Below are 23,517 nucleotides of genomic sequence, written 5' to 3' on the forward strand. Positions count from 1 at the left end.
CGTTGAGTGGACCAAATGCGTTACTTGCTGCGTGCGTGCAACACCACAGGCCAGAGAAAAGGAACAGAGAAGACACATTTCTACTTGTGAAAGTGCAAGTTCACATACATTAACTAAGCAATTTCAACCGTCTATATATGAAGTCCGTTATTTATCACTCAAAAGCGGTGCGTGTATCTTCACGCCATGTACCGAAGACTGCTGTTTTTGACGACACAAATATATTCTATCGACAGTTGATTGGTTCCTAAACTAAATTGATTCTGAACAATAAGAAGGGAGAACAATGGAGGAGAACAAAGTCTCACGAGTTTGTGTTACAGGTGGTTCTGGATATATTGGCTGTTGGCTAGTAAAAACGCTCCTAGAGAAGGGCCACACAGTCCATGCCACTCTCAGAAACTTGGGTCTTTCTCTGTTTGTGAATGCTTATTCTATCCATGATTATATATGCGCGCTTGTATATATTTGCAACCCCCTTATTTGTGGTTTATTTTGCTAAATATTTCAGAGGATGCATCAAAAGTAGGCCTTCTGAAGTCTCTCCCCAGTGCAGACACCAATTTGTTGCTGTTCAAAGCTGATATATACGATCCTAATGAGTTCGAGCCTGCAATTGAAGGGTGTGAGTTTGTTTTTCATGTTGCAACTCCCATGCAACATGATCCCCAAAACTCCCAGGTCAGTTTCTTAATTACAAAGTTAGTTAATTAGTTATTTTCCTTTGTAAAGTGACATTGGTATATTAGATTACACCTGCACAGTGGAGGATCTATTGACTGGGCTGGTTGGGCGACAGAATTTTATTATAAAAACTGTACTACTTTGGTCTTGCGCTGTTGGTTAAGGCGCGTAATTTTTTGCTAGATCGAACCCATGTTCGAAACTTTGTAGTTTCCATTTGATTGGGTTCCTCTGTTCTCTCCGGTTGTGTAAATACAAGGATGAACGTGTTTTGGATACTGGGCAGAGAACAGAAAATTCCACAACACAACACAACTTGGTCACGCAGTGAAAACCTCAATTGAGATCAAAAACACTGCGGGGCTCTAACTCTTGAGAACCCAATGATTCACTAATCAAAACAGATTACAAAGTTACAACTCAGGTATTGCACTGACCGCGGCAATCCCTCCTGAACTGACTAACTTACAACTCTGAGATTGCACTAACCTCGGCAATCATTCCTGGACAGACTCACTAGTTGTTTCACAAACTATTTTCAATCATGGAACAAAACAGTTTGACAAAACATAAGAAACAAAGAGATCAACTCTTTTAGAACAAAGTGATTGAAAAGCCTGAACTATTTCAATACAAAGAAGAACCACAGAACTCCTATATATATAGGAGGAAGAATAACCAAGACTCATTCAGCTTGGTTGGAGTAGAGTCACGAGGAGGGACCGGACAGTGAGCTAAGATAGAGAACCTAGCTGCAATTGTCTCCAACTTTGATCTTCGACGTACAGCAAAGCCTTCATGATTGCATTGAGTGGACAGCAAGAAAAAGATATGGTTGCTTTCACCTTTCTTCTTCACTCGGATCCATCTCAAGGGGATATTAATTACCTCTCCAAGATTTTCTTCCTCACCCGGATCCATCTCAATGGGATATTAATTACCTCTCCAAGATTTTCTTCCTCACCCGGATCCATCTCAATGAGATATTGCCTCTCCTTGCCAATATGTTAATACTAACAAATCACCAAGGCACCGGATCCATCTTGGACAGCAAGGAGAGATTGAAAGCTGATTTGTGGTTTCCTCCATTCTTCCATGACAGCAAGGTTCTTGTCAGAAGAAGGTGGAGAACCAAGCTGCCATGGTCTTCTTTCTTTCTCCTATGGCAGCAAGACGATATCGAAGCCAGATGCAAAGGCTCCCTCCTTTGTTCTTTAACAGCAAGGTTGTGAGTATAGAAAGATTAGCTCCCATGTTCATGTCTGAAAAGCAATGCCACCACATGGTGCTTAATTAATCCCTCCATGCTTTGACAGAATGATCACCATGAAGAGAAGATACCCACGCATGAGAGTGAAGAAGAAGACCACTGCGCACAACCTGCATGGACAGCAAAAGTCACCATCTCATGTTTAGAAAGCAGAGCACATAGAAATATATAATTAAGATCATCACATGGCTTATGAATACTTTTGTGGTTAATGGAATGCCAACAACACATGTTGTACTAACAATCTCCCCCTTTGGCATTCCTTAACAAAATTACTATATGGATGGCTAACTCCCCCTCAACAAATACTTGAGAATTCTTAGGAAGAAAGAAGCCTTCATTCCCTGAAACATTTATCACACAAACTTTGTGAGAAATAAATAATATGATGAAGCCACAACTCAATAAGCCATGTAGTAGCAAAATAATCCTTAACAGAAAAAACAAAATGCCAACAATATCTTCTCCCCCTTTTTGTCAAGGAATGACAAAGGCAACTATGTAGCCGAAGCAATGTAGAAGAAGAATTACCTGTAGATGTTGCTCAAGAGACACCAACCCAAGAAGAAACAATCAGAGGAAGATAGTCCAAATATCAATACTCCCCCTAAATGGGATCATGTTATGAAGGATGCACGAATGAAATGCAAACACACAATGAGTGGGTTTGTATCCAAGAGTTAAAAACAGATTCAATTTGCATAGCTTTTCAGACAAGAGTACGACCACAAAACCATAAACATAAATGCAACAAGATAAGGTCACATGAGTAAACCATTTTTGACAACCACAAGGTAAGCTGGAAGATGATCGAGTATTCTATACCTTTGTTGTGTAAGTGAACATAACTCAAGATGGAGTGTGTAACATTCTTAGAATCCTTGAAATTAGAACACACACACGAAGAGAATAAATGAACAACATAGATATTCCCCCTTATATCTCCGTGTGGGCACAATGTTAAATTTTTTTTTTTTTTTTTTCTTTTCACACAACATATAGTTTTTCACAAGAAAACTAAGACTCATGTAATGAGTTTTATGCCAGCAGCTCCCAAGTCAGATGACTTTAGGGTACTAGATGTAACAAGGACATCCCAAAGGACACATCAACTCGAGTCAATAGTTTTACATACCACCGGGGTGACCAAACCATTCCCTTTTCTTCCCAATCCTTATATCGTTCGTCACGACCAAGGCCTGTTTACTTTGGGAATAGCCTGGCCATGCTCCAAATATATTGTACCTTTTTAAGTAGGAGCAATAATAACATTTTAACAACTTCATATGTGTGGACTAAGAACAAGTCAACCAAGAATATTACTTACCACCACAAGGAGTATGTGTGCATGTGATCATACAAAGTGATAGAGAATATGTTGATCATGTTTGAGATTACACAGTGATGCAAGAACAAGTTCAAAACATGCTAATCATCTCATCACACTCATATTTAAGGAAGGGAGTAGAAACATTGTCAATCTAAGTTCAAATGAATCTGTCAGACACTTCGGGATACAAACTACACATGCAATCCTGATTCTCCAGAAACCAGAAAAATAAAAAATACAGAAATAAAAAGAGCAATGCACTTATACTACAATGAGATCATACAATATGAATGCATGCAGAATGGATCAAGTGAAGTGAGAGTATCAATACTTAGAGCACCCACCAATGTCGCTTCTAAGAGATTCAAATCGAGCTGTGTTTAAGGACTTAGTAACCGAATCAGCCAATTTGTGTTTAATAGGAACAGAAGCAAGTTCAAACATGTTATCAAGTTTATCCATATGAGCAGAAAGACAATTATTAGAACCTTTTTTAATCCAAATTTGCTTCTGCTTCAAATTCTGCTCTTTGGGGATTGGAATACGCTCTGCCATCCTTTTAATCAACTTCAGATGCTCTTTCAGCTCAGCTTGCAGCGATGCAGTTGGGCTAATTTTTGATGCTTTCCTTTGACTTTGAGTGATCCTGCGAAGTATATTACATCTAGGACGTATGTGTCCCAATTTTCCACAATAATGACAAGTGGGAATGAACTTTATGGAGTTGTGAATATACCTGTGTTTGTCAGAACTTACCTGAGCAACTCTCTGATTGGTTTGAGAATTCAAATTCGGTTCTAATCTTTTGGGCAACTTGGGAGCAGAATCATGGTCATTTGAAGTTTGAGAATGGCCCATTGACTTTTCACATTCCACACCTCTTACAAAGGTCAAAGGCTTGCAAGTTCCACCTTCATACCCTAAACCTTCTTTGTTGCTATGAACTTTACCAAAGCCAATCATCTTAGAAACCTTTTCAGACCCAATGGAGAACTTGTTGAAGCTTTCCTTGACTTTAAATAGCTCATCCTGCAATTTCTCATTTTTATAGGTTAGTGAAACATTTAGAGTAGACTGAGCCTTGACTTCAACATGCAATATCTTAATTTTGTTAATAAGATCATCATGCTCTTTGTCCCAATCTTGAGACTTGATTTCATCTTGCAAAACTTTAATCTTATCAACAAGGTTAGAACGTTCCTTTTCCCATTCTCTTAAAGTATTTTCAAAATTTTGCTCAATTTTTTCTTTTTTCACTCTTAAAGACTTTACTTCTTGTTCAAGTTTGAAATTTTTCTTAAGAACAATTTTTGAAGCATTGTACAATTGTTTACATTTTTCATTTGTCTCCTCATCAAAAGCTTCAACTTTAATATCAAACTCATCGGATAAGTCATGATTAAGAGAGGAAATAAGAGCAAGATTTACCTCTTCATTCTCAGATTGAGAATCTTCGTCACTATTGCTCCAAGTCGATTTAAGAGCCCTGTTATTTCGTGAGCTATACTTTTTGTTTCCACAATCAGAAGAGATATGACCAATACCACCACATTCATAACATTTACATTTTTTAACAATGCATTTCTCAGATAATTGCCCCATTTTTGATTCAGGTGTATTTTTCAAAATACGATCAGAAGAGTTTTTATTTTTAAGAAATTTTTTAAACTCATTGATTAGTAAGGAAAAATCCACAGAACTACTATCATCAACATCTTTCATTTTAAGAGATGAGAAAGCAACATTTTTTACCTTTTTCTTAGGCTTGATACTCATCATGATCTTCCATTGCGAGAAATCTTCACCATCAAAACAAGGCGGGCAATTTATGGAACTAGAGGCTCTGTCGCGTTCACATTCCATCCTTGACCACGGATCAACTAAAAATCTTTAGAACCCGCTCTGATACCAATTGTAAATACAAGGATGAACGTGTTTTGGATACTGGGCAGAGAACAGAAAATTCCACAACACAACACAACTTGGTCACGCCCCGAATTTTGAATAATCAATTCAAATCCGAAACATGAATAATAACAAATTACAACTAACATCCTGAATTTTTTTCTCACAAACAACCACACTTCACAACTCTCAAATTTACAATAACCCAAATCCTCAAGTTATTTATTACAGCACACTCCCACCAAATCAAATTGTAAGGCTCAAATGAGCTTAACTAGCCTCACTATTACAATTGCTGTAAAACTATAACCATTGCTCTAACCGCACGATCACCGTCCTGGTTCTCCTGTCCTGTAGGATTACCCGCTACACAATTTGAATAGTGTACCGGGAGTTGCAAACAACACAAAACCCGGTAAGCTTTTTACAGCCAGTATGAGTAAACAAGAAAGAACTGTTGATTTATTAAATTACAATTCAAGTAAAATTCAACAGTATTACGTCTGCAAAGAGACATCAAACCACTCATGGAAAACCACAAGGAATACATTTTCACAATCCTCAAATCACAATACACCACACTGGTCCTGCAAACACCCAACCCACATAACACCACTCTGGTCCATCCCAATAACACGTTAGAGCTCTAACTGCCTCGTTACCTCTGACACCTTGGCCTAGGGTCAAGCAACGGCAAAAATACTTCGGTTAACACTATAACCGTCGCGCTTTGGACATCCCCGTCCTCAGCACCATATACTTCGGTTAATAATAAACCGTCGCGCTTTGGACATCCCCGTCCTCAGCACACAACTTCGGTTAATAATAAACTGTCGCACCTTGGACATCCCCGTCCTCAGCACACAAACACTCCGGTTATCCTTAACCGTCGAACTTCGGACACCTCATCCTCAGAACCTTACATTCTCTAACTCTATACATCCTCCAATGTAAATCATGAATATTAACAAGAACTCATCAATCATGTTCATCACATATAAATATGGTAAGTCACATGTCAATTCATAATAATTTAATCATCCCAATTCCACACTCTTCAATGTCACACAATTCACATATAATCACGTAAATATATATATACGTAATTATCCGCTCAGGGATAATCACTAATACCAACTATAGTTCACATGCAATAAAACCGAGAAATTCATTTGTATAGTAAAAATCATTTTACTTACCCATGGACCGTAGTTGATCAAGTCCATATGATTTTAAAACAAATATTTATTCCATAAATATTTTCACGCAATTACGACAAAATAAGGTAATTAAATTTATTCGGTTCGTAATATGAACCACGTGAGGTTTACTCACCTCTAATCCCGCTGCGTCTTCTTAACAGCTCAAAATACGATTCACAATCGTCCGCCAACTCAAACCGTCAATCACCTAATCAAACATGACCTTAACTTAGCCAATAACTCAAAAACATAATCAAACGACAATCCAACTGTCGGATTGAAATTAAATGATGATCCAACGGTCGGATCCTCACGGATCGCCTTCCTAATCACTGTTTTGCATTTATACGAAGATCCAACGGTCGGATCTTCGCCCATGACCACACAAAGCCACTGGGACAGTCATAAGATCATCATATCAAAACTACAAGTCCATCTGACGGTCCTAACTTCACAGATCACAAATCTAACGATCGAAATCGATCTAAACTTAAAAATTCATAACTTAATCATACGATATCCAAAAATTGCGTATAATATATCGAAATGATCGTATTGAAATATAGAATCTGAAAATGTACAGAAACCATATTTTTGATCCCCGGAGGTGGCCGGAAAGGGCCGCCGGAGTTAGTGGCAGAGCCGCCGCCGACCACCACCAATGGTGTCGGGGCCGGGCTGCTCTTCTTCCTCTCATCATGCTTAACAACTTTCATAACTAGCACGAAGTCTGAAAATGACCGGAAGGGGTCGAAAATTACCTTGAACAGTATGAATGTGGCCGGAATTTTCCAGAAACCGGCGAGAAACTGCAGAAAACGGCGAGCTCCAATTCGACGTAAAAACGTCAATTTAAGGCTTCGATTCCTTCTGAAGAGTTGTTAAGAAACTCAAGAAGAACTCACTGGTTCAAGAATCACAGAAAAATATGGTCTGTAGCTCGAGATATACCGATCGAAAGCTTCGGTGGTCGGAAAAATTCCAGAATTTTGCAGAATCCGGCAAGGCTCGATTTCGACGTCAAAGCTTCAATTTCAGGCCTCGATGCCTTCTAGAGAGTTGTTAACAACATCAAGGGGAACCCACTGGAAAAAGAATCAATCAAAACGATGCACTACAGCTCGAGATATCTTGATCGAAAGTCTTCGTGGTCGGAAATTTTCCAGAATCCGGCGAGCTTGAATTCCGACGTAAAAACTTCAACCTCAGGCCTCGATCCCTTCTTGAGAGTTGTTAATAATCTCAAGGTGAACTCACCAGGCCAAGAATCACAAGAAAAGGTGGTCTATAACTCGAGAAAATCGGATTCGAAGGTGGTTTTCGAATTAAAGCCGGCCGAGCTCCGACGAACGTGAATCCGGTCACTCCAAGTGCGATCCTTCTAGGATGATGATCGGCATGTTGAGGTGAGTTCAGGGAGCTAAGGATCGTGAGTTTTGGTGGCCGGAATTAGGAGAAAACCGGCGTTGACTGTTTTTGGCTCAAACCTTGCAGCTCCGGTTTGCCGGATTTGAGGCCGTTCCGGGGAAAGTGGTCACGTCCAGTAGCTAGACGACGTCGAGGCGAAGCCGTGGACACCTCGAGAGCGGCTTGAGGTGGCCGGACGGTGGCGCTGCTGGCAGAGGAAGAACGCCCAGAAAGAAGAGAAAAAGGTCGGGGGAGAGGAGAGAGAAGAGAGAAAACCGGGGGAGAAAATAGAAAGAAATAGGAAATTTTGGGATTTAAGAAAAATTCCAGAAATTCTCCATATTTATAGAAAAAAAATCCTGATTTTCAAATATTCATAACTTATTCATACAAACTCCGAATATTGCGTTCAACATACGCACGAGATCGTATCGACGAGCTCTACAACTTTCATGAAGAAAGTTTTCCCAAATTCTGTACGTATAAGAAGTCACTTTTTAAGACCCCCTAAATAACGTTCGTTTTCGAAATAAAATCGTTCGAACTAATTCCACAACTCCTTCAAGCTTCGTATTCGTGCCCACGCCTACGAAATCATTTCCAAAATGACATCGGACGTTAATTTGAATTTTTCGGGTATTACAATCTACCCTCCTTAAAGAAATTTCGTCCCGAAATTTAAGCGCAAGTCAATTCCTCTCGATTAAGGTTGACCTAACCATAGAATCTCCATCTTTTCCAAATCTGTACTAATCTACAGAGCCTCAGCTCTTTGTATAAAAATACATTCCTATGGCCACTAAATCCTTTCATCACAAACGTAAACTCACACAACAACTGCTCAACAACACTCCACGTGCCACGACACGTCGCTTTCGTGATTTACGGAAAGCAGATCCCTTTCGGCGAAAGCTGTCTGCCACAGCGTCTCGAGATTCGCTCGGTCCCCCTACACGCTCTCCACGCGCCAACAACTTTTCCGTGTTTTTGGGCGACTTTAATCCAACGCGTAGTTTGAATCTCTGAGATCGTCCATCCAACGGTGGAGATCTGCTCACCTTGTTCTATAAATAGGTGCATTCGGGGAATGAGACTATTCATACCAAAGAAAAGAAAATTTCCCCAGAGTTTTAGCCATCCTCTCTCAATTCTCTTCTTCCATCCGATAACTCAAATCTCTTCTTCCATTCTCACATTTTCTCAACCCTATCTTGTGCTCTATATAAACCTCCTTTTATCTCCTCCAGATTTTACTCGGTTTTGTCTAAGCGTGCAGTTTCAAATTCCTTCTCCTTCATCATGGTTCGAACCAAGATTACCGCTCGCATGAGCGTCAATCAACGCTGTGTTCTCTCTTTAGAAGAAGAGGGTCGTCAAGCGGCCGCTTGCGCTGGCCTCGCTCGTCCTGGAGACCATCGTCCTATACGTGAGCGTAGCCGCAGTCCCCCTCCTCTGCCTCGTCGTTCTCCCAGACTGCATCCCAGCGAGTCCTCTTCCTCCCTAGCTGCTCGTGCTCCTCGGCCTGTGGCCACCCTGGAAAGCTTGTTAGACTCAATTGATGCACTGCGTTCCTCCCTCCGTGATGGTATTATGGTGACGGATTGGCGAGTCACATGTATGATCGATTACATCACTGACATGAACCTCTCTTTGATCCGTTGCCACACCGCAATGAACAAGCTTGCTCAGGAGGTCAATAACATGCAGTGTCATCCTCCTGGGTTTCCTTGCAAGGAAGTTGCTGCGTCACTCCACAAGGACCCTCCTCCTGCGGCTGAAACCAGCAAAAGGGCTGCCACTCGTCCGCGCACCGCTCCTCATGTTCCTTGGGAAGATCTTGACTCAACCAGTAGTGACTCGCAGGACAGTGAAGAGGTCGATGATCAAGTCACCAAACTCAGGGAGGAGATTGCTGAGCTTTCCCAATCAAAGGGGAAGAAGTAAAAACAATTCATCTTTTAGTTATTGTATTTCTTTTTCTGCATTTTAACTTTCGTTGTACAATAACTTTATTTTGCTTTTGACTTGTAATAAGACTGAATGTATGTGGTAGTCTTTTCTTTAAAAACAACCAACAACGCCACCAAGAATCGAACCTTGGTCACCCATTGCTCTTTCAAAATTAGCCAGCTCTGCTGCACTCGTACTTCTAGTAATTCCTTGAAGTTTTCTAGATTAGTCTCCAACCTTACGTAAGACATATCTTGATTCACCAATCAATACTGGTAAAGCACCTAATATCTCACCCTAACTATACCCCCTTTCAAAATCCTATTCTCACAACATCTGTTCCAATGCATTGATAATACAACACTAGCACCCCTAGGGTTGCAAAACAACATTATCACCTCAGCTCATATGTCGACACAATGTCTCTTCACAATCAACCCTATCACAAGGTCGTATAAATTTTTTTCATATGTCAAACCATACACAAAATCTATCATAGAGATATATCCCCAATAATCACTCTCAAAACGCAACTGTAAATCAAGTCACACAAAGGTCTAGCTAAAATCAAGGAATAATAAAGCTAAACACTTCCCAAGCTTTGCATACAACTTTTCTTTTCTTAGAATCTCCAGTACACACCATAGATGCTATTGCTACAGGTACCATACTTTTCCTCACATCGATAATAAACTCTACTACCCTCCTTATAGGTAACCTAAGTATCTCCCAAATTACATCACTACACTCAAAAATCAATATAGTCTTGAGAATTCTACCCCATAATCTCTCACACTCCTATCATCTTGAGTTAGTGAGATCAATTCTCTTTCCAACTGCTCATAGATTCTCAATTTATACTAATAACTCAATCTCACACAAGATTAGTATAGTTACCTCAAAGCCACTTTAAACACATCACCCATGCCAATTACCAAAACCCCACTAAGACATCTCGTTACAAAACAAGATATCTATTATTTGACATGTACATCTCATCCAAAAACATATGTACGTCCAACTTAAGAAGGCAAACTTTCTATCCATTAATACTTGTATCCACACTAGGTACGTGCATAGGTCCACACCATGCCTTCAACCAAACACTTCAACAATCAAAAGAACCTCATTTCCATAAAACAATTCTCACTGACTCAACAGAGTTAAATCCGAAGGTTTCCATTCCTTAAAGATTATAACTCGCGGCAACTGAACTCATTCTAATACGAACTTCCAAAACAACTTTAAGGTTCAATGTACTACCCCTTTCGAATATCCATCACCTAAGAAGTATAGTATGCTTGGCTAATACACGTATAGCACTTAAAACACGGCATGAGTCAAATACAAGTCCATATTAGCCAAGTCAATACTACAGGGAAGGTATTCACGTTCCTAAAACGACCTAGCGGCCTAAACAACTCCCAACACTCACGCATACCCAATGACTTAGCCAATACCGAAGAGCACACGATGGGGATCCGCTGCAGACGGGCCATCACTCGGAAAGTATTGACACATCACCAAATATGCACCTTACGCTCTGATACCAAACTGTCACGCCCCGAATTTTGAATAATCAATTCAAATCCGAAACATGAATAATAACAAATTACAACTAACATCCTGAATTTTTTTCTCACAAACAACCACACTTCACAACTCTCAAATTTACAATAACCCAAATCCTCAAGTTATTTATTACAGCACACTCCCACCAAATCAAATTGTAAGGCTCAAATGAGCTTAACTAGCCTCACTATTACAATTGCTGTAAAACTATAACCATTGCTCTAACCGCACGATCACCGTCCTGGTTCTCCTGTCCTGTAGGATTACCCGCTACACAATTTGAATAGTGTACCGGGAGTTGCAAACAACACAAAACCCGGTAAGCTTTTTACAGCCAGTATGAGTAAACAAGAAAGAACTGTTGATTTATTAAATTACAATTCAAGTAAAATTCAACAGTATTACGTCTGCAAAGAGACATCAAACCACTCATGGAAAACCACAAGGAATACATTTTCACAATCCTCAAATCACAATACACCACACTGGTCCTGCAAACACCCAACCCACATAACACCACTCTGGTCCATCCCAATAACACGTTAGAGCTCTAACTGCCTCGTTACCTCTGACACCTTGGCCTAGGGTCAAGCAACGGCAAAAATACTTCGGTTAACACTATAACCGTCGCGCTTTGGACATCCCCGTCCTCAGCACCATATACTTCGGTTAATAATAAACCGTCGCGCTTTGGACATCCCCGTCCTCAGCACACAACTTCGGTTAATAATAAACTGTCGCACCTTGGACATCCCCGTCCTCAGCACACAAACACTCCGGTTATCCTTAACCGTCGAACTTCGGACACCTCATCCTCAGAACCTTACATTCTCTAACTCTATACATCCTCCAATGTAAATCATGAATATTAACAAGAACTCATCAATCATGTTCATCACATATAAATATGGTAAGTCACATGTCAATTCATAATAATTTAATCATCCCAATTCCACACTCTTCAATGTCACACAATTCACATATAATCACGTAAATATATATATACGTAATTATCCGCTCAGGGATAATCACTAATACCAACTATAGTTCACATGCAATAAAACCGAGAAATTCATTTGTATAGTAAAAATCATTTTACTTACCCATGGACCGTAGTTGATCAAGTCCATATGATTTTAAAACAAATATTTATTCCATAAATATTTTCACGCAATTACGACAAAATAAGGTAATTAAATTTATTCGGTTCGTAATATGAACCACGTGAGGTTTACTCACCTCTAATCCCGCTGCGTCTTCTTAACAGCTCAAAATACGATTCACAATCGTCCGCCAACTCAAACCGTCAATCACCTAATCAAACATGACCTTAACTTAGCCAATAACTCAAAAACATAATCAAACGACAATCCAACTGTCGGATTGAAATTAAATGATGATCCAACGGTCGGATCCTCACGGATCGCCTTCCTAATCACTGTTTTGCATTTATACGAAGATCCAACGGTCGGATCTTCGCCCATGACCACACAAAGCCACTGGGACAGTCATAAGATCATCATATCAAAACTACAAGTCCATCTGACGGTCCTAACTTCACAGATCACAAATCTAACGATCGAAATCGATCTAAACTTAAAAATTCATAACTTAATCATACGATATCCAAAAATTGCGTATAATATATCGAAATGATCGTATTGAAATATAGAATCTGAAAATGTACAGAAACCATATTTTTGATCCCCGGAGGTGGCCGGAAAGGGCCGCCGGAGTTAGTGGCAGAGCCGCCGCCGACCACCACCAATGGTGTCGGGGCCGGGCTGCTCTTCTTCCTCTCATCATGCTTAACAACTTTCATAACTAGCACGAAGTCTGAAAATGACCGGAAGGGGTCGAAAATTACCTTGAACAGTATGAATGTGGCCGGAATTTTCCAGAAACCGGCGAGAAACTGCAGAAAACGGCGAGCTCCAATTCGACGTAAAAACGTCAATTTAAGGCTTCGATTCCTTCTGAAGAGTTGTTAAGAAACTCAAGAAGAACTCACTGGTTCAAGAATCACAGAAAAATATGGTCTGTAGCTCGAGATATACCGATCGAAAGCTTCGGTGGTCGGAAAAATTCCAGAATTTTGCAGAATCCGGCAAGGCTCGATTTCGACGTCAAAGCTTCAATTTCAGGCCTCGATGCCTTCTAGAGAGTTGTTAACAACATCAAGGGGAACCCACTGGAAAAAGAATCAATCAAAACGATGCACTACAGCTCGAGATATCTTGATCGAAAGTCTTCGTGGTCGGAAATTTTCCAGAATCCGGCGAGCTTGAATTCCGACGTAAAAACTTCAACCTCAGGCCTCGATCCCTTCTTGAGAGTTGTTAATAATCTCAAGGTGAACTCACCAGGCCAAGAATCACAAGAAAAGGTGGTCTATAACTCGAGAAAATCGGATTCGAAGGTGGTTTTCGAATTAAAGCCGGCCGAGCTCCGACGAACGTGAATCCGGTCACTCCAAGTGCGATCCTTCTAGGATGATGATCAGCATGTTGAGGTGAGTTCAGGGAGCTAAGGATCGTGAGTTTTGGTGGCCGGAATTAGGAGAAAACCGGCGTTGACTGTTTTTGGCTCAAACCTTGCAGCTCCGGTTTGCCGGATTTGAGGCCGTTCCGGGGAAAGTGGTCACGTCCAGTAGCTAGACGACGTCGAGGCGAAGCCGTGGACACCTCGAGAGCGGCTTGAGGTGGCCGGACGGTGGCGCTGCTGGCAGAGGAAGAACGCCCAGAAAGAAGAGAAAAAGGTCGGGGGAGAGGAGAGAGAAGAGAGAAAACCGGGGGAGAAAATAGAAAGAAATAGGAAATTTTGGGATTTAAGAAAAATTCCAGAAATTCTCCATATTTATAGAAAAAAAATCCTGATTTTCAAATATTCATAACTTATTCATACAAACTCCGAATATTGCGTTCAACATACGCACGAGATCGTATCGACGAGCTCTACAACTTTCATGAAGAAAGTTTTCCCAAATTCTGTACGTATAAGAAGTCACTTTTTAAGACCCCCTAAATAACGTTCGTTTTCGAAATAAAATCGTTCGAACTAATTCCACAACTCCTTCAAGCTTCGTATTCGTGCCCACGCCTACGAAATCATTTCCAAAATGACATCGGACGTTAATTTGAATTTTTCGGGTATTACAGAAAACCTCAATTGAGATCAAAAACACTGCGGGGCTCTAACTCTTGAGAACCCAATGATTCACTAATCAAAACAGATTACAAAGTTACAACTCAGGTATTGCACTGACCGCGGCAATCCCTCCTGAACTGACTAACTTACAACTCTGAGATTGCACTAACCTCGGCAATCATTCCTGGACAGACTCACTAGTTGTTTCACAAACTATTTTCAATCATGGAACAAAACAGTTTGACAAAACATAAGAAACAAAGAGATCAACTCTTTTAGAACAAAGTGATTGAAAAGCCTGAACTATTTCAATACAAAGAAGAACCACAGAACTCCTATATATATAGGAGGAAGAATAACCAAGACTCATTCAGCTTGGTTGGAGTAGAGTCACGAGGAGGGACCGGACAGTGAGCTAAGATAGAGAACCTAGCTGCAATTGTCTCCAACTTTGATCTTCGACGTACAGCAAAGCCTTCATGATTGCATTGAGTGGACAGCAAGAAAAAGATATGGTTGCTTTCACCTTTCTTCTTCACTCGGATCCATCTCAAGGGGATATTAATTACCTCTCCAAGATTTTCTTCCTCACCCGGATCCATCTCAATGGGATATTAATTACCTCTCCAAGATTTTCTTCCTCACCCGGATCCATCTCAATGGGATATTGCCTCTCCTTGCCAATATGTTAATACTAACAAATCACCAAGGCACCGGATCCATCTTGGACAGCAAGGAGAGATTGAAAGCTGATTTGTGGTTTCCTCCATTCTTCCATGACAGCAAGGTTCTTGTCAGAAGAAGGTGGAGAACCAAGCTGCCATGGTCTTCTTTCTTTCTCCTATGGCAGCAAGACGATATCGAAGCCAGATGCAAAGGCTCCCTCCTTTGTTCTTTAACAGCAAGGTTGTGAGTATAGAAAGATTAGCTCCCATGTTCATGTCTGAAAAGCAATGCCACCACATGGTGCTTAATTAATCCCTCCATGCTTTGACAGAATGATCACCATGAAGAGAAGATACCCACGCATGAGAGTGAAGAAGAAGACCACTGCGCACAACCTGCATGGACAGCAAAAGTCACCATCTCATGTTTAGAAAGCAGAGCACATAGAAATATATAATTAAGATCATCACATGGCTTATGAATACTTTTGTGGTTAATGGAATGCCAACAACACATGTTGTACTAACAGGTTGTACTTCCCTTCGGGTTCCTCTGTTCTCTCCAGTTTTACTTCTTCTTATTTTCTTTTAACTCTTGGGCTTTATATATGTTTTTTTCTTCTCAAAATCAGTTGTATTATCTATTACACTTTAATCAAAGAAGAAATTTCAGCCCACCCCAATTTTCAATCCTGGATCCGCCACTGACCTACATAGCTGATCTGTTTTCTTCTCCGTCTAACATGTTTTGGGATGAATGCTATATACATTATCATTTTGTTCCCTAATGTAGTGAAATCTTGCGAGTGATTGACAATCTGAAGATTTGAGTATGCTGCAGTACAAAGACACAGCTGAAGCTGCTGTTGCCGGGGTGAGAAGCATTGCTGATTCTTGCATTCGATCGCAGACAGTTAAGCGACTCATCTACACTGCAAGCATACTTTCTATGTCGCCAAGAAAGGATGATGGAGTTGGATTCAGACCCTTACTTGATGAGTCATGTTGGACACCACTTGATGCCTCATCTACTTATGGCAATGCTATCACGATGGTACCTTTTCTTCCTCTTGAATCTTTATTCATTTATTGACGCCATTAATCGACTATGCTCTAATTTTTAACTGGAAATTTTTATTGTTGAAGGGGTACATTAAATCAAAGACCTTAGCTGAGAAAGCAGTGCTGAGCCACAATGACTATGATGATAGTAAATTAGAAGTGGTAACTCTTCCTTGTGGCTTAGTGGGAGGAGAAAGTCTTCTTTCATATTTGCCTACAAGTGTGGGAGTGATTCTGGCACAACTTACTGGGGACTTGTTTTCTTGCAATGCCTTAAAATTAATGCAAGAATTTATGGGATCAGTTCCTCTGGTGCACATTGATGATGTTTGCCAAGCACATATCTTCTGCATGGAACAGCCATCAATGAAAGGCAGATTCTGTTGTGCAGTTGCCTGTCACTCTATCAAAGAAATTGCAATATACTTCCAAGAAACTTACCCAGAATACAAGATACAAAAAGAGTAAGGGATCCAACATAGTTTCAGCACTCATAATTTTTGTGCGTGAATATATCCAATTTTCTTCATGGTTTTGTTGAATTCATTTCAGATTGACCGAAGGGCCTGAAGAAGGAAGCCAAAGTGATTTCAGTAAGCTGAAGAAGATGGGCTTTGAGTATAAGTATGGCATGAAGGACATACTAGATGACAGTGTAGCATGGGCAAAGAAGTTAAATGGGAGCTCTCTTTCTCAAGTAGTTTAATTTGTGTTTGTTGCTATATTATGCGGGGATATGTACAAGCTTGCAGCCTTGCAGCAAAGTATTTAATAAACCTATGTAGCATGTATCATCACTCGATTTTTAGTACATACATTCATTTTCTCCAAGTAACCCTGGCTGGAAATGTAGTCTCATTAGAATTCATATTTGTATTCCTAATCCTTTATGCAAAATGAACACCTTTTCTCTTGAATGAACAAAATCTGCTATCCATTACTTTTCTGGGGGCGTAAATTCAAGTAACCAGTTAGGCAGAGAATGAGGATGAATGTGCTGCGGGCTTAGTGATGAGGATGAATGTAGTTTAATTTCATCAACTTCTTTCATATAAGGATAACTGACATTCAAGTAGCATTGTTGTTGGGTGGTGCCTGCAACACTTCAACTTATGTTGTTGAACACCAATTTATACACGGTAGAACTGTTGTATTACTTTTGTGATGTAAAATTAAGGAAGTGCGAGTACTCAATGTCATCAATCTCATTCTCATACTTACGTGGAATGGACCAGATTCATACCTAACAGTTCTTGATCATATCTTCTTGATAAAACCTTGCTACTTGTCATTCCTTGTAACTGCTGCTTTGACCACAGAAAGATATTTGTATATGACATCTAGTTGATTTTGAAATCAAACTAATTCTGAAGAATAAGAAGCACATTAAAAAATGCCAAAAGAAAAAGTTTCTAGAGTTTGTGTTACAGGTGGTTCTGGATATATTGGCTGTTGGCTTGTCAAAAAGCCCCTGGAGAATGGCCATACAGTCCGTGCCACTGTCAGAAACTTAGGTCTATCTCTGTTTGTGAATGCTTTTTCTATATATACATACATGCTTGTTTGTATTTGTGTATATGTGCAAACCTCTCATCTTGTGGTCTGTTTTACTCAATCGTTCAGAGGATGCATCAAAAGTAGGCCTTCTGAAGTCTCTCCCTGATGCAGACTCCAAATTATTGCTGTTCCAAATTGATTTATATGATCCTAATGAGTTTGATCATGCTATTCAAGGGTGTCAGTTTGTTTTTCATGTTGCCACTCCTACTGAACATAACCCTGAAAGCTGTCTCTTAATTAGTACCAAGTCACTAACTAGTTGTTGATCTGTCTTATTATTAGAGCTTAGGCATTTTGGGATGCAATTGCTAGATTCTATACATATTGTTTATTCATTCCATGATACGTACGGTGAAATGTTGCGAGGGATTTGACAATTTGAAGGTTTGAATATGATAATTAATGCAGTACAAGGACATAGGTGAAGCAGAGGTGAAGCAGCTGTTGCTGGGGTGAGAAGCATTGCTGATTCTTGCATTCTATCGCAGACAGTTAAGCGACTCATCTACACTGCAAGCATACTTTCTATGTCCCCAAGAAGAGATGATGGAGTTGGATTTAAAGCCTGCCTTGATGAATCATGTTGGACACCACTTGATGCCTCGTATACTTATGGCAATGCTTTCACAGTGGTACCTTTTCTTGTTCTTGAATCTGGATGCAGTAAAACACAATGTCTGTATTATTGATTGATACTTTGAAACCAGAATGTTTGATTGTAATTGGAACTTCATATGTTCCTGGGATATCTTAAATCGATGATCTTAGCTGAGAAAGCAGTGCTGAGCTATAACGACTTTGATGATGGGATTTTAGAAGTGGTAACTCTTCCTTATGGCTTAGTGGGAGGAGAAAGTCTTCTTTCATATTTGCCTATAAGCGTGGGAGCGATTCTGTCACAACTTACTGGGGACTTATTTTCTGGCAATTCATTAAACCTTCTGCAAGAATGTATTGGATCGGTTCCTATAGCGCACGTTAATAATGTTTGCCGCCCATTTTTTCTGCATGGAACAACTATCAATGAGAGGTAGATTCTGTTGTGCAGTTTCCGGTCTCTCTATCAAAGAAATGGCAATGTACTTCCAAAAGACTTACCCTGAATACAACATAGCTAAAGAGTAAGGGATCCAAACTAATTTTTTGTCCTCATAGTTTTTATACATGATAAAATCTCCCATTTTTCTTGGAGCTAGTATAACTGTATAAGTTTGTTGATGTCATTTCAGATTGACTCAAGGGCCACAAGTAGGAAGCAAATGTGACTTCAGTAAGCTGATGAAGATGGGTTTTGAGTACAAGTATGGCATACAGGATATACTAGATGACATTGTGGCATGGGCAAAGAAGTTAAATGGGAGCTCTCTTTCTCAAGTAGTATAGTAGTTTGTGTTTGTTGCTGTATTATGGGGGGATAGATATGCTGATGAACAATAAGCTAGCGCAAGTGTTTGTTATGATGAATCATCTGCATATTATATATTATCTCTCAATTGCAAATATTACACCATGCAGTTCAAGTAAACTTCTACAAAAGCAGCAGGAGCTGTAAGCACATTCATTTCATCAAGTTACCATGTCACAGAAAACAGAAAATAGCCAAAATCAAACAGAGAATGGATAAATTTTGAATAGCAATTCATCAGGGGATTTTTTTTTTTTTTTTTGGTCAAAGATTCCTCATCCCTGACTTAGCCAAGCCCATCTTTTGGTTAATTATGAGGCCTAATTCAATTCAGTCGCACTAAAAACTGAAGATTGAAACTAGGAAAATGGAGAGAATTCTTATCCCTAATTCTTTGTGAAAAATGAGTTCCAACTACTCCAACCTCATTTTCCTGGTAATCCAACAAGGCAATGGTCCAGTTTCACTAAATTTGGTATCAGAAATGAAGGAAAATGACCGTTTGATTCAAAATGTAACTTGATTGTTCTAAACATACAATGTTTAATCTAGCTAAGCATTATTTATTGAATGAAGGTTTACCTGCAATCTAATGGTTTGTTGGTCATAAGTAAATTTAACACAATTGAATCCCATACTACTTATGAGTTAACAACAAGCTGTTAAAGTTGTAAGTTCTGGTCTGAACACTGGAAAATTAAAACAGGAGGCTTCTAACTTCAATCTCAGCTCTCATACTTGAGATGAGTGATAATAGCTAAAGAAACTTCGATCTATTATAAATATTACAAAAAGAAGTTCATGACTTCATGTGAACTAAAGCAATAATAGCTAAATAAAACCATGAACTTCTACAAAAGCAACTGTACCTAGTACTTCTAGAGTTCTAGTAGTAATAATCAAACCAAGAAAAGACATCTACAGACTACGTACAGCTTAATTGCTCCTTTATTTTTGGTGAATGAATATAAAGATTCACCTTTAACATTCTAGCAACATTTGTACTATTGCATCCATTGTTGGTCTTTTAGACCGATCTTCCTCCACGCAGGAAATACCAATCTTAATCATCTTTGCTGCTTGGTTCCTGCTGTATTCACCATCCAATCTTGGATCCAACATATCCTCTATCCATGACTCTTCTCCACTTTGAATTCTATGTTTCGCTACTCTGATAAACCTTGTCATCTCTGTTTCTATCTCCTCATCATCTTCCGTCACCCAATTTGAAAGCCGAATGCCCTTCACTATCTCTAGAATCACCACTCCATAACTGTACACATCAACTTTTGCAGTGATTGGAAGGTTAGAAGCCCACTCTGGAGCCATGTACCCCTTTGTTCCTCTCATTTGAGAGAACTGTGAACCGCGGCTGCCTCTTTGAGATAACTTTGCAAGCCCAAAATCCGCAATCTTTGGCTCAAAATCACTGTCTAGGAGTACATTTTCAGGCTTCACATCACAATGTATAACCCACTCTAGACACTCATGGTGAAGATAGGCTAAACCTTTAGCTATCCCCATTGCAACTTTAAACCTTTCTTTCCATGCAAGAAAACCTGGAGAGAACAAATGCTTGTCCAACGATCCATTTTCGATGTACTCAGTGATCAGGAGCCTATGTTTATTTTCTGAACAGAATCCCCATGTTCTCACTAGATTCATGTGATGGATTTTTCCGATTGTGGTTACTTCTGCCCAAAACACATCTTCTGCATGATAAATATCTCCCAATTTCTTGACAGCTACAACTCTTTGGTCTTCTAGAACACCCTTATACACAACCCCAGAAGACCCTCTTCCCAACTCTTCCTTGAAGTTTTGAGTTGCTTTCTTGAGCTCAGAAGAGAGATACATTCTGAAATGACTTGAAATCCGACGAAAGTCATCTTGCAAGGTGGGAGCTACAGCGCCACGTCTTCGGAAAAGTAAGTACCAACCTGATACTATGAAAAAAAATTCAACTACACCAACTGCAGAAGCAAAAGAATACAGATACACCCATCTCATCCTTTTAGTTTTCTTGTCATACATTGAAGCAGAACCTACTACCACAGCCATGGTCTCATTGTTCATGCATGAACCAGTCACACTGAGCTTGGCAGGTAGTGATGTATCCACATTAAGAGGTAGTTTGAAGTATATGCTGCCCGGGTAAAACGGAGACTTGTGCCCATTGAAAAGAGCATTTTTAGTGTAACACAGAGTCGTCGTAGATTTTTCTGCTAGCTTGTAACGAAATGCTTGACACCGGCAATCATCTACGCAGAGTTTTCTGCAAGCGCTAAAGGTAATGGACTCCATGAATTTGAGATCAAATCCAAAAAAGTCCACATTTGGAATCTTAAGGAATTTCACTGGCTCTGAGCATGTAAGGTTGAACTTAGGGATGCAACCTTTGTTCCAGTTAGTTTTATCCAACACCTCATAGCCAGGAGGGCATGAACATTTGGGCTCTGGTGTATAAACACAAATCCCATTTCTCCCACAAATCCCGTGAACCCTACACCTCTGAATGAGAGCTTCCCAAGTCACCACCCAAAACCCTGTTGAATTGAGACTATAAAGTCTCAAATTCCCATCATAATCTATAGTCAACCGCCTTTTCGGCCCCAAACCCATGTCACTTGCACGAAACCGCCATAGATCACTGGACAAAAAACGACCCAAATCATCAAAAACAGCAATTCTGCTACTGTTATAGTTTGTTCTACCATTGTCAAACACACTATAACCAGGATTTGGCCAATAAAGACTTGAAATGTCAGGACCATCGTACATGAGCCTCAACACATTGTCATTATCAAAATAGAAACTATAATATCCACTACCAAAGTTACCTCTCCCTAACATATTAGAGACCAACTTCATGCCCTTGGTAAATAGTTGGTTAGGGAGAAGAGTATTGGTAGGAAAATCAAAGCTTTGCCATAGAATTTCACCTTGTGGGCCCCTCAAAACAAGGTTGCCAGAATTCAATAGCTCAGCCCTTTCAGCAAGGTTGGCAGAACTAGAGTTGAGGTTGGGAGACCAGACTTGCATGCCATCCACATCTGTCAAGACCATTGAGCCATCTCGGGTCAGTGAGGTTCTGGAGCCCAAGCCATTGACGGGTCGGTTTCTGTTGGCCATCCAAATTACGGTTCTGTTCCTGGAGTGGGTGAACCAGATGGAGAACCAGTAGGCATTGGTGCCTACACCATAGAACCCACATGTGAAAGAGTTGTCTGGGGAAGTCAGGAAGTCTGATACATCATTTTTCACTGAGAGAGAAGAGCCTCTTTGTAATGTGTTGAGGGTTTTTGCAGTTGCAGAAGAGTAGAAAAACACAGTGATGAAACAGAAAATAAGAAAAGAAGGGAAATTTGGGGATGAAATAGCTTGGTGATCATACCCCATTTTTGAAGTTTTTAGTACGTTTTGTTTGTGATTCTTGAAGAACACAGAGGGACTATATATAGAAGCCATGCCATCGCCAATGTTGGCGAAGATACACTTGAATAAACCTTTTAAAAGCTAAGAGGCTAGGAAATTTATTTTAGTAAGGGCGTGAACGCGCAACTGTTTGCAGTTTGCAGCCCCATGTCACCATATTTAGTTGGTCAATCTACGTAATTACATATGCCGGGCAATTCTTTCTCCAAAAAAGAAAAAGAAAAAAATGCCGGGTAATTCAGATTACTTCTATTACTTTTATAAGGTTGATAAGCATTTTTGAATGACTAAAGAATATCTAATGATTCTAACAACTGATTGTGAGTTAATCATTCCGTCCATTCAATTTATATATATAGATTTCAGGCGGTTGGACCTATGAACGTGATATTCCTCAAACTCATAAAAAAAAAAAATTACGGTGCGATGATTTACTTCACAGGTAAGGTCTCTGGTTCAAGTCCAGGATGGCCTAGCTACGCCAAGGAAAAGAATAGAAGAAGCATTTGACTCCTTTCATGCATGCTCCACTTGGCTCGGGGGGATATAGCTGAGTATATAGAAATTGTAAATAAAAATGTATCTTGATTGAGTTTTAAAAACATTTAAAAATTTTGCTTTCATTACATTAACAACTGAGAAATACAATAACAAATAAGAGACTTATGTCACCATACCAAATGATACTGAACACATAAAAATAATTTTGAGAAGCACTGTAAGCTCTTGGTTATACGATATAGTGATTTACATCGGGAAATTTTAGGGTAGAGGTCCAAATTCTCATTACACTATAAGCTATCATATAGTCTTCATTTTGAAAAGTCAATATCAACCGTCGCTTTGGCCGAGTGGTTAAGGCGTGTGCCTGCTAAGTACATGGGGTTTCCCCGCGAGAGTTCGAATCTCTCAGGCGACGTTTA

The 23,517-nt window shown here is 39.8% G+C and overlaps 3 protein-coding genes, 2 long non-coding RNA genes, 1 other non-coding gene and 1 pseudogene across 6 annotated transcripts; 3 read left to right on the plus strand and 4 right to left on the minus strand.

The window, feature by feature from the left end:
* Positions 1–115: 115 nt before the first annotated feature.
* Positions 116–17,025, plus strand: LOC133743542 (NADPH HC-toxin reductase 1-like). The gene is made up of 5 exons (XM_062171517.1): positions 116–407; positions 512–681; positions 15,974–16,186; positions 16,279–16,658; positions 16,747–17,025. Exons 1-5 carry the CDS (start codon positions 287–289, stop codon positions 16,898–16,900), a joined length of 1,038 nt encoding a protein of 345 aa, XP_062027501.1. The 5' UTR covers positions 116–286; the 3' UTR covers positions 16,901–17,025.
* Positions 2,196–5,198, minus strand: LOC133745953 (uncharacterized). Its single transcript, XM_062174110.1, has 2 exons — positions 5,037–5,198; positions 2,196–4,313 (listed from the first exon to the last, which is right to left on the minus strand). The coding sequence occupies exons 1-2, from the start codon at positions 5,145–5,147 to the stop codon at positions 3,609–3,611; spliced, it is 816 nt and encodes a 271-aa protein (XP_062030094.1). The 5' UTR covers positions 5,148–5,198; the 3' UTR covers positions 2,196–3,608.
* Positions 5,426–8,536, minus strand: LOC133706736 (uncharacterized). Its single transcript, XR_009844701.1, has 3 exons — positions 7,153–8,536; positions 6,525–6,599; positions 5,426–5,555 (listed from the first exon to the last, which is right to left on the minus strand). It is a non-coding gene; the product is annotated as an uncharacterized LOC133706736 (long non-coding RNA).
* On the minus strand, positions 11,459–14,473 carry LOC133746112 (uncharacterized). Its single transcript, XR_009863964.1, has 3 exons — positions 13,188–14,473; positions 12,560–12,634; positions 11,459–11,590 (listed from the first exon to the last, which is right to left on the minus strand). It is a non-coding gene; the product is annotated as an uncharacterized LOC133746112 (long non-coding RNA).
* Positions 17,026–17,586: 561 nt separating the features above from the next.
* LOC133707199 (NADPH HC-toxin reductase 2-like) lies at positions 17,587–19,208 on the plus strand (annotated as a pseudogene).
* Positions 19,209–20,073: 865 nt separating this feature from the next.
* LOC133742004 (putative receptor protein kinase ZmPK1) lies at positions 20,074–22,419 on the minus strand. The gene has a single exon (XM_062169701.1). The coding sequence runs from the start codon at positions 22,289–22,291 to the stop codon at positions 20,141–20,143; it is 2,151 nt and encodes a 716-aa protein (XP_062025685.1). The 5' UTR covers positions 22,292–22,419; the 3' UTR covers positions 20,074–20,140.
* A 1,012-nt stretch (positions 22,420–23,431) lies between these two features.
* On the plus strand, positions 23,432–23,513 carry TRNAS-GCU (transfer RNA serine (anticodon GCU)). Its single transcript has one exon. It is a non-coding gene; the product is annotated as a tRNA-Ser (tRNA).
* The last annotated feature ends 4 nt before the right edge of the window (positions 23,514–23,517 follow it).

This window comes from Rosa rugosa, chromosome 4 (genome assembly GCF_958449725.1).
Source record: "Rosa rugosa chromosome 4, drRosRugo1.1, whole genome shotgun sequence".
Taxonomy (NCBI): domain Eukaryota; kingdom Viridiplantae; phylum Streptophyta; class Magnoliopsida; order Rosales; family Rosaceae; genus Rosa; species Rosa rugosa.

Bases quoted from the DNA above. Each gene is read 5' to 3' on its own strand.
- LOC133742004 (XM_062169701.1), bottom strand. From the start codon at position 22,291: ATGGCCAACAGAAACCGACCCGTCAATGGCTTGGGCTCCAGAACCTCA.
- LOC133743542 (XM_062171517.1), top strand. From the start codon at position 287: ATGGAGGAGAACAAAGTCTCACGAGTTTGTGTTACAGGTGGTTCTGGA. The intron at 408-511 runs GTCTTTCTCTGT...TAAATATTTCAG, and splicing joins TGCCACTCTCAGAAACTTGG to AGGATGCATCAAAAGTAGGC. The intron at 16,659-16,746 runs GTAAGGGATCCA...AATTCATTTCAG, and splicing joins GAATACAAGATACAAAAAGA to ATTGACCGAAGGGCCTGAAG.
- LOC133745953 (XM_062174110.1), bottom strand. From the start codon at position 5,147: ATGGAATGTGAACGCGACAGAGCCTCTAGTTCCATAAATTGCCCGCCT. The intron at 4,314-5,036 runs GTAAAAAATGTT...GAGAAATTGCAG, and splicing joins GTATCAAGCCTAAGAAAAAG to GATGAGCTATTTAAAGTCAA.